This window comes from Panthera tigris, chromosome B2 (genome assembly GCF_018350195.1).
Source record: "Panthera tigris isolate Pti1 chromosome B2, P.tigris_Pti1_mat1.1, whole genome shotgun sequence".
NCBI lineage: Eukaryota > Metazoa > Chordata > Mammalia > Carnivora > Felidae > Panthera > Panthera tigris.
Genome location: NC_056664.1, coordinates 4839589 through 4855290, shown reverse-complemented (window position 1 = coordinate 4855290; position 15702 = coordinate 4839589). Strand labels below are relative to the sequence as shown.

Here is a 15702-nt window from a genome sequence, read left to right as displayed (position 1 = left end):
TTCATCATGCAATCAGAAGTGGAAAGAAAGCTGGGTAGGAATACTTAGATGGGACAAAATGGGCTCTAAAACGATGACCGTAACAAGAAACCAAGAAGGGCACTATATATTAATAAAGGGGACAATCCATCAAGAAGAAATAACGATTGTAAATATTAATGCACCCCACACGGAAGCCCCAAATACATAAAGCAACTAATAACAAACATAAAGGAAATAATTGATACTGATACAGTAACAGTAGGAGACTGTAACACCCCACTTATGTCAATGTAACTTCTCTGACATCGAATGTAGCAGCATTTTACTAGATACGTGTCCTGAGACCGGAGAAGACAAAAGTGTCAAATTAAAAAAGCTTCTGCACAGCAAAGAAAACAATCAACAACAACAACAACAAAGACAACCCATTGAGTGAGAGAAGATATTTGCAAGGGACATATCTGATAAAGGGTTAGTACCCAAAATGTAAAAAGAACTTATACAGCTCGACACCAGAAAAGCAAATAATCCAGTTAAAAAGTGGGCAGAAGGCATGAACAAACATTCTCCAAAGAAGACACAGAGATGGCCAACAGACACATGGGAAGATGCTCAACATCGCTCATCATCAGGGAAATGCAAATCAAAACCACAATGAGATACCACCTCACACCTGTCACAAGGGCTAAAATAAAAAAAAAAAAAAAACCACAAGAAAGAGCAAGTGTTGGCGAGGATGTGGAGAAAAAGGAGCCCTCACGCACTGTTGGTGGGAATGCAAACTAGTGCAGTCACTGTGGTAAACAGTATGGAGGTTCCACCACAAATAAAAATAGAATTACCGTATTATCCAGTAATGGCGCTACTCAGTATTTACCCAAAGAATAGGAAAACAATAGCTCAAAAGGATATGTGCACCCCTATGTTTCTTGCAGCATTATTTATAATAGCCAAATTAGGGAAGCAGCCCAAGTGTCCATCAACAGATAAATGGATCAAGAAGTGATATATACAAGAGATATTAGCCATAAAACAAAGGATGAAATCTTGCCATTTGCAGCAACATGGAGGGATCTACAGAGCATAATGCTAAGTGAGACAAGTCAGAGAAAGACAAATACCATGTGATCCCATTCGTATGTGGAGTTTAGGAAAGAAAACAAATGAACAAAGGAAAAAAAAAACAAAGAGAGACAAACCAAAAAAAAAAAAAAAAAAAAAAAAAAAAACCAGGCTCTTAACTATAGAGAACACACTGATGGCTACCAGAAGGGAGGTGGGTGGGGGATGGGGGAAATAGGTGATGGGGATTAAGTACATTGATCATGATGAGCACCGAACAATGTACGGGCTTGTCGAATCACTATAGTGCACACCGGAAACTAATGTAGCACTGTATGTTCACTATACTGGATTTACAATTTTTTTAAATGACAGGAACAGGTGAGGAAGTTCCTTCTGTCCCTCCACCCCTCCCCCAACCCCCCAGCAATCGTTGTGCCTTAAAACAAAGGAAACGTAAACAGTTTTTGTTTTAATTTAAACTGAATTTCTGAGGATAGCACCTTAAAAAAAAAAAAAAACTCTTTTGAGAATATAATTGATCAAAATAAAAATGGGATGCTGGAATGGAGAAGACCATACAAATTAACTAAAGATAATGTGCTCAAGGCTTTAAAAAAAAAAACCTATTTCCTGTGATGTGATGAATATGAATGTTCCAACGTGGCTTTGGAAACACTGTGGACTTTGGGGAGCAATCATTCTCCTCACTGAGTCCCTCTAGTGAGTTACTGTTCAGGGAGAGTCGGAAGCTGACTGTTCCTAGAGGGGAAGACTCTGGAAACTAATATAATACGAGGGCTTGAGTGGAAGAAAGGAATGTGTCGTAAGCTTCTTTATGACCCTGAGGGATGTTTTGTTTATGCTTTATTTAACCCTTGGTACCTCAAAGCAAATTGTAAGTACATTCGTGAACAGAAGAAAACTGAAAAAAAAAAAATTGCGTGAGATTAAAAGCTCCAGAGATTGTTGGATTTTGAATCACAGACGAGTCATTTTTGAAAGCATGGTGTTCAGAAAGACAGTTTTATACATGAATGCTATTTACAGGTAAAACGAAAGGCGAAAAGCCTCTAGATGCTACCCAGGAGGGTGCGGGATTAATCAGGGCTTTCGTGTGCAGAAGAGGGAAATTGCCTCCATTTGTTGTGTTTGGCTGATAGCGTGGGTTTTATTAGGTGTTTATATTAGTGTGCATTTTGCCACACGCATAAAGGAGAGCCGAGTTTTATTACGTGAGGCCTCGCGAATTCAGATTTATGCTCAACATTACGTAGGCTGAAGAGCATCTTTGTCTAACAGAGGAAACATGAGAGACCGAAGGGCGGAAGGAACAGATCAGTCTTCTAAAAACACTTTGGGAGGTCAGCACGTAAACAGTGGGGACACGAACCGTCATAAGTCCTTGTTCTTCCTCAAAAGTAAAGAGCCTGAGAATTTCTACAAGTCAGTCCTCGTTAGCCTGTTTTGAGTTACCGTCTATTTTCTTTCTGTTTTCTGTACATTTTTACAAGTGAACAAAAAACGGGTGCCTGGGTGGCTCCGTCGGTGGAGGGTCCGACTTCGGCTCAGGTCATGATCTCTCGGTTGGTGAGTTCGAGCCCCACGTCGGGCTCTGTGCTGACACCTCGGAGCCCGGAGCCTGTTTCAGATTCTGTGTCTCCCTCTCTCTCTCTCTGCCCCTCCCCCACTCACTATCAAAAAAATGTGTCTATCAAAAAAAGGAATAAACGTGAAAAAAATTTTTTAAAAAGGGAACAAAATGAATGTATACTGGCAAAAGAAACCGGTGGTATGGCTTTAGAACATGAATTCCCCTGCGATGTCTTTGAACCGGTGACCTTCGCGGTATAGCGGAGGTCACAGTGGTCTTCAATGCAAGACTATGACAATTTTAAAGACAGCAAATGGGGGGACGTCGGGAGGTATATTAAACAAGAGGAAGCCCTTTAAGAGCTTCTTGATAAGTTATATGTATTTTTATAATAAACTGTGTTTACCATAAAGAATAAAACTGTAAAGGTACGCCCTAATGCGCGTTGTATGGTTGTGCAAGCTGACGAAACATTTTCACACGCACCGTCGTCCCGAGCGATCGGGACCCCAGCGAGGGGGGGGATGCCGCCCGCCCGCTTGGCAGGTGAGCCCGCAGAGGCTAAAGCGCACAGTGTCACCGGGGGGAGCGGCCGGCTGCCGCCGGGGGAAGGGTTGGAGCTCCTCGGGGAAGCCCGAAGCCTCCCCAAGGTCAGAAGGGAAAGTGTGGGGGGCGACCTTGATGGGAGGGGTGGCTTACCGGGTGCTGGCGCTGCACGAGCCCTGCGGGGCACAGAACCGGAGGTGTGCGCAGCCCAGGGAGGGGGTCACCGGTTTGGGGACGGCCTCTTACACACGGTGACCCACGAGCGGCTGGAGTTGGGAGGCCCCGGTGGGTCTGGAGGGAGGCATCCTCTGGCGAGCCCCAGGGGAGTCTGCGACTCTGTGCTGGGGAGGAAAGGGGCCCCCGGGGTGGGCCACCGCATCCTGGGGCCATGGGAGTTGCCCTCACCCGCCCTATTCCTCCCTTCCGCTCAGCCTCTGCACAGATGTGGGGAAACACAGTGTCAGAAGCCACCAGCAGGACGGGAACCGACTGAACAAGTAGGGAGAGGCGACTTTCAGGGGTCAACAGATAGCCAAGCAGGACTGGCACCCTGGAGGAGGCAGCCCTGGTCGCGGAGGGTGAACGGAGCCGGCCTGACTTCTCCCAGTTCTGGAGGGGGCGCAGGGGTCCCGGGTGGTCCGGTTGCGGTCTCAGTGGTCCCGACCACCCTTGTCTGGCATAGAAAAGAAACGGGGACTCAGGGTAGACGTTCCATCACGATGTGAGCATTCTGTTAGTGTTTTCCTTGCATCTCTCAGATTCCCGAGCCTCTGGCACAGCTCTGGAGACGCGGTTCGCAGGGGATACCGCACGTCCCTTCCTCTGCGGTCAGACAGTGGGGTTCCGGAGTCGGCCTCTGGGGGACACCCGCAGCTGCGTGCATTTCTTCTGGGCCCAGACCTTGAGACGTGGGGAGACACGGTAAGGTGAATTTCCGGAACAGGCAGAAACGGGGCCGGACTGAGCGTCAGTGAAAGTGACTCACGCAGCAGCTGGCTTGGTGCCCGGCGCGGGTCCCTTCCGGAGGAGGGAGCGGTGTCGCCTTGTGTTCCCTTCTCTCTGAGCCTTCGTCCCCACGCGAGCGAAAGGGCGTAATACAGATCTTTCTAGCTGACAGGGTAGCTGGGAGTCGGCAGCGGGAGGATGCAGGGGGAAGCACCTGGACCCACAGAAGTGTGAGATTTGAGTCATTGCTATGAGGTTGACACACTGGGACCCGTCCCCTGGGCCACGCCAGCGTCAGGAGGCTGCGGAGAGCAGTGGGTTTGGTCTGGTGTGGGAGGAGGCGAGGCGAGGTGCTGAGAGCTGGGCTGTGTCCCAGGCCGAGGGGGCAAACGCCGGAGGCACTGGGGTGACCCGAGGTGCAGAGCACTGGAAGGGAGCACTGAGAAAAGCCGGTGCCCAAGAGCCCCAGGGCGGGAAAGGATGGCTGGACACTGACAGGCTACGTGCTCTGAGCGGCTTCTCGCAGATGACCCGAGGGGAGACCTGGAAACGAGTCCCACGGCCGTGGTGGGGACGTCATGGGCCCCCACATCACAGATGACACAGAAATGCCGCTGAAGGCGAAGAGAATCTGTAGTCTCACCTGAGGACTGGGTTTCTCATCTTACAAAACCAAGCAGGTTTGTTTTAACTGTGAGGTTAAATTCAACTTTGATCCAATGTGATTTAACTTCTATTTAGAAGGAAATCGAGTTGTTGTCCTTTGGGGGAATTATAACTATGTCTGGGCTAGTCTTTTAAAAGCTGAATTAGGGGCGCCTGGGTGGCTCAGTCTGTTAACTGTCCAACTACAGCTCAGGTCATGATCTTACGGTTCGTGGGTTCGAGCCCCGCATCGGGCTCTATGCTGACAGCTGAGAGCCTGGAGCCTGCTTCCGATTCTGTGTCTCCCTCTCTCTCTGCCCCTCCCGTGCTCGTGCTCGTGCTCATGCTCCATCTCTCTCTTTCAAAAATAAACAAACATTAAAAAAAAAAAATAAAAGCTGGATGAAATCTGAAAGCTAACCTACATGATTTCCTTGAGAACTCAAGACATTCCTTCACTCTTTTCCTTCTGGGCGCAGGATTTATTTGCTCTTGATGCAAAACACAACATTTTAACTCAAATTAGGGAGAAAAAATGGAGAGGGGTAACAGGGCAGCCAGAAAGCTCCTGGACCCCAGTAGGACTCCTGGGGTCCCTGTTACTGTCTCTTACTCTCCGGGGCCAGGACGGCCATGCCCCGGCCTCTGCTCTCCAATGTCGGTCTGATTCTGGGTCTCACCCTGGGCAAAGCGATATACAGCTTCTACAGCCACATACAGTGTCATAGAAAAAAGAATGTAGCGTTGACAACTTGTGTGACACATTCTGAACTGTAATCATTTCCTACTGATTGAATATAGTACCCGAGAAGGTCCCACTGATGTTCCCAGAGTGTAGATGAGGCGTCGTGGGACTCCAGAGGGGTTCATTGTCCCTGATTTGCTTAGAGCTTCCCCTGAGAGGGGAACAGGTATATGAAGACCATTGAGATCTTGGGCGTTGTCCACACTGATGTCTACCCATGTAGACCATGTAGCCCTTGGGGACTGTCTACCTATGTGTTTTAAAGTTTATTTATTCATTCTTAGAGAGAGAGTGTATGTGTGTGCAGGGAGGGGCAGAGAGAGAGGAGAGAGAGAATCCCAAGAAAGCTCCATGCTGTGCTGTTAGCACAAAGCCGGATGCCGGGCTCACACCCGTGAACCACGAGATCATGACCTGAGCTGAAATCAAGAGTCAGACACTTAACCGACGGAGCCACCCAGGCACCCGTGCCCATGCTTTTTGCCTAGGGACCTTGTCACCTGCAAATGATCCTACCCTATACAAATACGCCCAATAATGGGATACTACTCTGTAACGAAGGACAAACATTCACGCGACAACATGGGGGAACCTCAAACCTGTTAAGCTAAGTGAAAGAAGCCAGACTCAAACGACTACAGACTGGAGGAGTCCATTTATAAACTATTCTGGAAAAGGCAAAACCATAAGGCAGGAAGCAGATCGCCGGCTGACAAGGTCTAGGGAGGGGCTCGACAACAAAGGAGCAGGAGGGAAGGTTGGGGGGTGGAACGTCTAGATCTTGCTTGTTGAGGTGGCTGTACAGCCCCAGATGTTGTCAACACCGATGGGACTATATACCAAGAAGTAAAAGTACGCTCTATAAAAAGACACTCTGCAAATTATGCCTCAATGGATTTGACCAAAAGGAAATGTTTTTAAAGAACCATTGACCAAGAATGGGTGACACAGATGTTGAAGTGAAGAGTCAGTCATGAAAAAAATAAGATGTATTGATGGATGTATAGGGGAATGGATGGACGGCTCGATAGGAGATAAAGCGAGTCCAGCGAAACTCAGTGGCAGAATCCAGGGGGTAGTTGTATATAGATGCTCCCACTACAATTCTTTCAACTTTTCTGTATGTGAAAATTGTTGCCAATGAAATCTTGGAACACATTTAAAGAACACACCTAACACATATCCTTCACGATTGGTACCATTTAGAGGGGGCTTGCAAGCCCACAAAATCCCTTCCATGCCATGGCCTCTGATGGGCTCAAAAGAGCATGTTTTCTGATCCTTTGAAGCCATGCTGATAGAAGTAAAGCTTCCCCTTGTCCAGAGGGGGAGTCTCTCGAGGTTCTTTGCAGGCTCCTCTACATGTGTTTACTTGTTTTCCTTTCACACAACGTTAGCAAGTGAATCCTCTAGGCTTTGTGTCACTTGCTCGGAAATTGAAGGATTGGATTAATTTGACTCTATGGATAACAAGTCCTCGGGGAAAGAAACTTTGGGCGGCAGAAATTCAGAGTCAGCAAATATCCCAGACCCTGTTTTTTCTGGATCTTGCCCGGCTATGCAGTGCACGGACTCCAGCCCTAGATGCCTCTCTCCATTTTGTGACGGGGACAAGTGTCAAATCACCCACTCACAAGCACGAGAACACCTCTGGTGCCTTGGAAACTGGGCGTCATGGGACCAGGCCACAAGGGGACAGGGAATGGTCTTGTTTCCCAGTCGGCATTCATTTTGGCGGGGGGTTCCAAAGATTCACTCTTCCGGGAGCATGTGGGGACTAGTTCCACCCTACATTACCATGTGGGGACAGTGGGGGCAGTGTGGCAAAGCTACAGAGTCCCAGACTCCAGGCGAGGTGAATAGTTAAGTGCACGCTCCAGTCCACATCCAATACAATCCCTTTTTACAATTATGGTCTTTGTGTGTGTGTATATGTGTGTGTATTTGAGTGAATCAGATTAGATATACTCAAACTGCCCGAACCCTGCAAACCTTCGTGTGCATTTATTTGGCCGTATGAACCCCGTCTAAAGGAATTCAAGGCTGCTGATGGACACAGAAAGGTATGCAAGTTAGGTGGCTACATGAGACGAGCAAATTGCAGAACAGATCCGAGAAAACAATATGTTTAGTATGTTTTAGTCCAAGAAATGAGAACACTATGCTGTATGGTCGTGGGCTGGGGGGGGGGGTTCTAGATGACTTCCCCCCCCCCCCTTATGTGTTTGTATATTGCTTGATTCTTGCACCACAGAGACGTGATGGTTTTGTATCAGCTCAAAACGGAATGAAGATGTTTGTTTTCTAGCGTTACTGCCCAAGCTCGTGGTCTTCACAGCCTTGACAACTGGTGTGTGTGTACATGCACACACACACACACGCACACACGCACACACCTTCATATGGACTTAAACAATTTCCGATCTTGCTGTTTCTGAGGAAAACCCGGCACGCACAAAGTGGGTGATGTTTGGCTCACATATTTCAAGATGGTTTTCATCTCCTGGAACCCTCCTCCCCCTGCCCCCACCCCCAACTTAATACACTAGCTTCACGTTACCCAGAAAATGTGCTCTTTTGCTAATTTTCTGCTTTTAAGCAGAGACCAAGTTGTTATTCTAGTGAGTAACTTTTGGGCTCTTTTTATCTGTCTACAAACAACCAATCTGAGAATAAAAGGCTTTGGGATCTGTCACCAAGCCCTGAGTTCTCTAATCCCTCTGCAGTTTTCTGCCTTTCTTTCTTTCTTTTCTTTCTTTCAAATTTGTGTTCATTGTAGTAGTGTTTCTTCTTCTTCTCCTTCCCTTTTCCCTCCACACCCTCTCTTTTGTCCGCCCTTGGCTGAACACAGCTAAAATATCTGTCCAGATCAATGTACATACAAAGAGAGCACTTTTTCAACCAACAGAACCCCCTTGAATTATTCAAAGTATCTCCCTTTCTCGGGTTTCCCGTCCTTTTTTTCCTTGACAGTAGGAGCTGGAATGGGGCATTTGGCAATGGCACTCCCAGACTCAGTCATTAAGGCAGAAGAAGGGTGAGCCTTCTAGAGAAGCAATTACTCTTCTGGACCATGAGAAAATAGGTAACGCCACGTTTGAAGGTATATAAAGGACTCTTACATCAGTGGGAATGGGAGGGTCCCTAAACAAGATACAGCTGAATCCTCTGGAACTGGCAGGACTGTGGGGTAAACAAGATGTGGGACTGGGGGGAGACTCGGACCTGGGGGGGGCAGTGGGGGGCAGCCTGCCTGTTGTCTGAGCTGAGGCTGTTAATGGACAATTTTAGCAGGTGGATAAAATGGAGCCTAGAAGAATGTGTAACTTAGGGATTGCAGGGAATGTTCTAAAAGGCATCTTTCTTCGGTTTTTATACTTGGGGCGCCCCCTCATTTACCGGCTCCCAAATCTTTTAGCTTACGGCTTTACAGCAAACAGACACCACCACAAGGATTCTCGGGTGGGGAGATGGACCAGAGAGGCCCGGCCCGCAGCGGTAGCACTGCCGGAAGGAACAGACACTCAGGGCGATTCCGATGGCATCAGGGCAGCAGCCTGGCGGGTACGAGGCAGCAACGTGGCTTCTGCTCCTCTGGGATGTTCGAGTGTCTGTGCGCTGAGAAGCCAGCTCGGGGCTTCCCCAGGCCAGACTCCCAGGGGAGGGGGCGCAGGGAAACGTGAGAGTGTCCAGGCCCAGCCCGGCCAGCAAGCAGGGAGCCAGTGCCGAAAGCCGATAGTAAGCGGGCCTGCTCTGTAAGCTGACGCTGGCTCTCGGGCAGGCAGGGGCCATCTGCGCAGTGGTGGCCCCGTGGGGACAGAGGCCGCCGGGAAAGGCGCCCCGCGCACCTTCCGTAGGCCTCTCTGGCTCCCCGGGACCTGCCCGGGGCCTCGGCCCTCGGCCTGAGCTCCATTGGAGCCACCTGTTATTTAGAAGAGACTCCGAGAGCTTTCTAGGGACCAGAGTGCTCCCCAAAGCCACGCGGGGTGAGGAGGAGCCGCAAGGTGTTCTTACCTCCTTGCGTGGAACTGCACGTCCAGGACAGCCACGGACGGGAGAGCCCTCCTTCGAAATCTCGCCCGCGCTCCCAGACACGGTCCAGAAGTCTCCCCGCTGCCCGCAGGCCCCCAGCCGCCCCGTCACAAAGAAGAACGCCACCCACTGAGCCAGGAGAACGGGCAGAGGAGCAGACCTGACAGCCGAGTCACGTTACCCCTGGGAAGGAAGTCGCCAGTGGTATCTCTGAGCAGCATCCCTAATCTCAACCGTGTATCAGCTTTGTCACTGCTGTCTTCCCAGGGACCCAGGGAGCTGTCACTGGGGTCCGCGAGGGTGCCATTCTGTGGCCTTGTCCATCAAAGTTCCACCAGACGGGGAGGCAAAACCTCTGGAGGACACGAACAAGACGTCCTCGGGCTGTGTCATCTGGATGTTTTTACTGGTACGGAGAACGGCCTGGGGATCCACCGTTGGGGAGAACGCCGGGTTTTCCAGAAGAAAGGAGTTGTCGCACCCCCAGAGGCCAGAGTGGTTTTCCTGGGCGCGGCTGGACCCTCCCGCCTGCGGTGGTGCCCAGGGCTGGACGTGCGGGCGGGTGACGCCAAGGCTCAGGAAGAAGGGCCACCTTCCCCAATGCGACATTTACCCCCCCAACCGCCCAAAAGCACTGGTGGCCCCGCTGCACTGTCCCCCACGTCACTGTCACCACTTGTGTCCTCTCAGATGCCAGCAGCCACCACGGCCATGTATCAGGCACGGTGCAAGGAGGGGACACAAGTCATGTCTTTTAACCTCCCCAATAGCACCGTGAGGCTGGTGTCATCGTAACAGCCATGTTACGGTCAAGGAGGTGGGCACCAGGGAGGTACAGGGACCCCCCCCACAGGCCAGTAGCTAAGAAGTCTCCCTGCTGTCAGAGCGTTACCCTTGCCAGGGGTCCCGTCCCTCAGTGTCCCCTAACTGTGGCAGAGTAAAGGAAAGGCAGGCTCATGGCCAGCCCAGACGCTGCTGTCCTCGTTCAGAAAGTCCAGGTGTCCATTGAGCTATTGGTCACACCCCCCCTTACCTGGGGGTCTCAGGTAGGCAGCCTGGTAGGGTTTCTGGGGTGTCAGAAGAGGCCCTCTTCAGCCTGCCCACCATCGTGGATTTGGGCCTTTCTCTGGTGGCCCCTCGTAAAATGCAAATATCCCAGGGGCACCTGGGCGGCTCAGTCGGGTGGGTTTCTGACTTTGGCTCAGGTCACGATCCCGCGGTTCGTGGGTTCGAGCCCGGAGTCAGGCTCTGTGCTGACAGCTCGGAGCCTGGAGCCTGCTTCGGATTCTGTGTCTCCCTCTCTCTGCCCCTCCCCAGCTCGTGCTCTGTCTCAAAAATGAATAAACATTAAAAAAAAATTTTTTTAGGGGCATCTGGGTGGCTCAGTCGGTTGAGCGTCCGACTTCGGCTCAGGTCACGATCTCACGGTTTGTGGGTTCGAGCCCCACATCGGGCTCTGTGCTGACAGCTCGGAGCCCGGAGTCTGCTTCGGGTTCTGTGTCTCCCTCTCTCTCTCTCTCTCTCTCTCTGCTCCTCCCCTGCTCACACTCGGTCTCTCTCTCAAAAATAAAATAAAGATTTAAAAAAAAAATCTAAAAAAAATTTTAATCCAAACATCTCTGTGAAGGGTAACATGTTGTAACTCTCATACCTTGGTACCATTACGTGGCACGCCACCCTACTACAGACCGTAAACATCTCATTACAGACACCGGGAGTGAAAAGCAGCAGCCAGGGGTAGTAAGGGAAGGTGGCCTTCGGGAGTCATTGCTTTAATAAGAATACAATTTTGCTTGAACTCAAGCCTTTACTGAGTATTCTAGGTGCCGGGCATTTTGCGGAGTTATAGGCCTGTCGTAATGTCTGCAATTTACTTTAAAATACTTTGGCAGGAAGTAGATAAAGCGAATATGGCAACATGGTAACGATTAAGTTTAGGTGATGGGTGTACGGGATTCGTGATATTATTTTCTCTACTTCTCTGTATCGTTGAAAATTTTCATAAGAAGAAGAAAAACAAAGCTTTCCAGTAGCTCAGAATCCATCTTCTACCCCAAGGATGACAGGTTCTGTGGTAAGCATAATTCTAAGATGGCCCCTGACTCCTGACCCTGGCACACATGCTCTGTGTGATTCCCTGATCTCCAGTGCGGGAAAGACCTGGAATATGATGAGATTTTACTTCCATGACTAGGTTATATGGGCAAAGAAGGATTTTACAGATGTAATTAAGATCCCTGATCCCTGATTTTGAGCTAATCAAAAGGAGATTGTCCTGGGTGGGCCTGGCCTAATCGGGAGAACTCTTTGCAGGAGAGATTACACGCAGTACCAGATACTCTCTAGTTGACCTTAAGAAAACAGAACTGCCATGGTGGAGAGAGGGCCCTGTGGGTAGCCTTTTCTTGCTGAGGGCCTCAGTCCTACCACAAGGAACTAAATTCTGCCAACAACCGTTGAGTTTGGAAGGAGACTCTGAGCCTCAGAGGGTTCAGCAGTTATGGCTGACACACCGACCACAGCATTGGCTGACCCTGAGTAGACCCAGCTGATTCATGCCTAGTCTCCCGACCGATGGAAACCGTGAGGTAATAAATGGGTATTGTTTGAAGACAATAAGCTTGTGGTAACTAGCTACAAAGCAACAGAATACAAATACAGGTTTTTGCTGTTGAGGCAGGTCTAATTGATGCGAAATAGTACTGGGTTGGAAAGGATTCCAAGACTGGGCCTGGCTTCCCTGGGTGAGGAGGATGGTGGTTGATTAGCAATGCCTGCATGGGCACAGGGGGTGCAGAGTTGATTAGCAATGCCTGCATGGGCACGGAAGTGCACAGTGGTGGCATGTGTATCTCCTATTGCCATTCAAGGTCCCTTTGTGAATTTGGGGGAAAAGGTTATTAACTTATTTTTTCTCAGTAACAGAATCACCCCGAGGGTTACTCTTGGGTGTCTGAGTCAGAGGGGATGCTGACCTGTAAGAAAAGCCTCAGAGAAAGGGGACAGAAAAAGTTATCAAAGACCGAGTTTAGCAACTGCAAAACAATGTCTAGGGCCAGGCTTGTAGGCTGGTGTTTGCAGTGAGAAACTTCTCCATTGTTCTCGCTTCAGCGTCCTCACTCTTTTCCCCTTTCCATGGCCTCTACTCCTCGGCCTTCAAACATGCACAGGTGTTCCATGAGTTGGCAAAGTCCACCCCAGGCAAAGTCACTTGATCCGCTGCTGATTCTGAGTCACACTGACTCTCTAACACGGCGGGCCTCTTGACCACTCTGCAGGAATGTCAGAAACCCACCCCCACCTTCCTCAGACGCTTATGCCAAAGAGGTCGGGACCAGCCTGCTTAATGTCAAACCTGGATTAAGCATTTGTTAACACCTCATTGTTTCGTATTAAAACCACGCAGAAACCTTCTCCCAAAGTCCAGGCGTTAGTCCCATAATTGAAGTACGATCGCTGTCATGAAACCGGTCCTCCTCCCAAGTTCTTGCCGGTGGAGGGCAGGCTGCCCCACCCCCACCCCATCGCTATGCAACAGCACAGATCATACTCGACCCTTTCTCAGCGACACGCCCCACACCGGAGGTCTTGTCCGAAATCGGCGGGACCACAGCTCTTTCCCCCACGGACACAGAACGAAGGCTCGCCAAAGCCAGAGTCCGAACTTGAGAGGTTCAGGTGCAAGACGCAGAGGAGTAAGAAAGTTGCTAACGGCTGTTCCTTTATATTCAAGATTCTGCTGCGTGCAGTTCCTTGCACGTGGGGTGCTATTTGAAACCCAAGCAGCCCAGCTGGGCCCCCCACGCTAACACATCGTCACCGTTTGCTATTTATCCTCCCAAACCCCTCATTCCTCTTAATTCAACCGTCCTCACCGGGGGCTCCTAACACGTGAGAAAGTCTCGCCAACATCTAATGAGGCTGAAACAGCACCGTGTGATGGGCCTTTAGCGAGAGCAACACCCAGCCCTTAAACCAGGGCCCGGGGGTCCACAGTGGTCACACTCCGTGTCACGGCCTACTGTCCGCTGGTGAGTATTTAAAGAGTTCACGGCTCGTGTTTAGACTTGAGGGCTTGGACTGAGAAAGTAGCGTGTTTTTGTTTTCTGGAAAAGTCAGGAAACCTGGCCACGTGGGCCTCCGTTCGTTCCTCATGAAAACAACGTGACGACAATATGGTGCCCTCTTATGGGGGGCACGCGTGTTCCCCATTTACCACAGTCTCTACCGTTCCCTGTTGCCTCTTCAGGCCGAGGCCGGAAGTCACTGAAGCTCGTCATCATGGCTTTACCGTTGTTTTTCTCATGACAAACACGAGCGCTGTGGAAACGGCCCTTGACCCACTCACGTACCTCAGCAGCCTAGCCCCTCGATTTGAACTTGCTGACACGTGGGGTTAAATGACCCTCCCTGGCAACAGACACACACCAGTATGGTACTTATTGGGGGGTGATGGTCCCGGCATATATTAGGAACGCTCTTTCTTTCTCAGATTACTTCAACACTGAACTCTCCCTTTTGGTTAGCGTTTCTGTCAACTCAAGGGGAACCTCAGTGAGAGTCTGAAAATTTAGGAAACACACGACTGGTCCTTTAACGGAAATGTGACTCACCCGAGTCTCACCCGCTCTAGCTACCTGCCCGTTTGAGCGGACATCTGGCGCCTGGCCCCCCCTGTAGAAAACGAAAGTTCCGATTCACACAACCCCTTGACTGGTGTCAATACTCATTTGTAGTTTCCATCTAGATGCAGAAATAAAGAGAGAGGCCCTCTCTCACCTGCTACTTGAAACAAGGCATATTTTGTTACCTCTAATTAGGAGGCAGCTACAGGAAGGAAGGGGGAAGGAGGGGAGGGGGACGACTAAGGTCTCGGCGAGAGGGTGCCCTGGACGAGGAGGGGGCAGGGAGGGGTGCGGAGGGGAGGCCAGCACAGAGGAGGGGCGCAGGCCACACCCTTGGGACACTCACGGTTGAGCTGCCTTCTCCGGATCCTGTCCCTCCATGGCCTGCTTCTGACCCAGTGTAATCGTGAAGGTAGCACCATGGTCCCGGCCTGAGCCTTCTACAACCTTCTCATGGCAGGGAGCAAAAGGGCGCCGGGGGATACGGAAGCCAAGTCCACTTGTATCAAAGAAAAAAAAAAAGCACCCCAAACACAAACCGTCTTCTCTTTTTTGTATCTGAGGCTTCCGTTGACTTCTTTATCTTCTAACTTGCTTTTTCCTTTCCTTCCCTTCGCTCCCCGCTGGCCCGAAGGCGGCTGCCGGGCCGCGGGGCCGAGCCTCTCCCGGCCTCCTGTGCCATGTTTTATGCATGAAGATGATGGGGCGGTAATTTATTCTAGAGGAGCTCCTGTGTCCGCCCCGCGTCACAGCACAGCAGCCGGGCGCTGGCTGGGGGAGGGCAGGTGGCGGGTCCGCGGGAAGGACGGGCTCCCGCTCTGCAGGCAGGATTGCGGAGCTGGGGGGGGGGGGGTGGCCCGGGGCCCTCACACCTTGGGGCACTGATTTATTTACTGTTGGGTCTCTGGCACCAGGCACAGGGCGGATGAACAGCACATAGTTGGTGAATGGATGCACGGTCCCGTGATAACCGACGTGAGGACTTCTTTGTGCCCCCGGGAGCCCTTTGCTCCAGTTAAGCTGCTGGCTCCCTGCCTGCTCGAACCTTCCCGCCCGTGTCTCTCCCTGTACTCCACCCCCCCCCCCCCCGGAAATCTTGTTTTCCTGTGAAGCATTCCTGAACCCACATTGACGGGGCCAGCCCCCGTGCACCTGTGCCCCTCACGGTCCTCTGGCTCGTGGCCAGACGGCCCTCATCCGTTAGAGCTCTTCTCCGTTCGCTGGTTTGTTTTAACGCGCGTGTCCGAAAGGGAGGCAGCTTCTTGGTGGCAGGAAGTATAGTCCTTTCCCCGAGCTGCCGCGTGCCGCGGTGCGCATGGGAAACTGGTGGCATGAAGGAGTGGCTGGGACAGTCGGCCTCCCCGATCTCCGTAGCCCCTCCTCAGACCACCCTGAATGAAGACACAGTGTAAGGAAATACACTGTGTGGGTGATAAAAACGCAGCCTCACGCGGGGCCCGCAGGTGCGGCCCCTCCAAACAGATGGCTTTCTGGAACAGCCCTCACGCAGACGTGGCAGAGCCTCG

At 50.9% G+C, this 15702-nt stretch overlaps 1 protein-coding gene and 1 long non-coding RNA gene across 3 annotated transcripts in view; one reads left to right on the top strand and one right to left on the bottom strand.

The window, feature by feature from the left end:
- RIPOR2 (RHO family interacting cell polarization regulator 2) overlaps positions 1-14846 on the bottom strand; it is a 231425-nt gene extending 216579 nt beyond the window's left edge. Inside the window, exon 1 of one of the 2 annotated variants that reach the window (XM_042985597.1) lies at positions 14523-14846. In XM_042985597.1, the coding sequence (XP_042841531.1) occupies positions 14523-14598 (76 nt within the window). In that variant the 5' untranslated portion in view covers positions 14599-14846. The remainder of the gene's footprint in view (positions 1-14522) is intronic. The other variant, XM_042985592.1, reaches the window with a different exon arrangement.
- On the top strand, positions 2758-4411 carry LOC122238537. Its single transcript, XR_006217461.1, has 2 exons — positions 2758-3681; positions 3943-4411. It is a non-coding gene; the product is annotated as an uncharacterized LOC122238537 (long non-coding RNA).
- Positions 14847-15702: the final 856 nt, after the last annotated feature.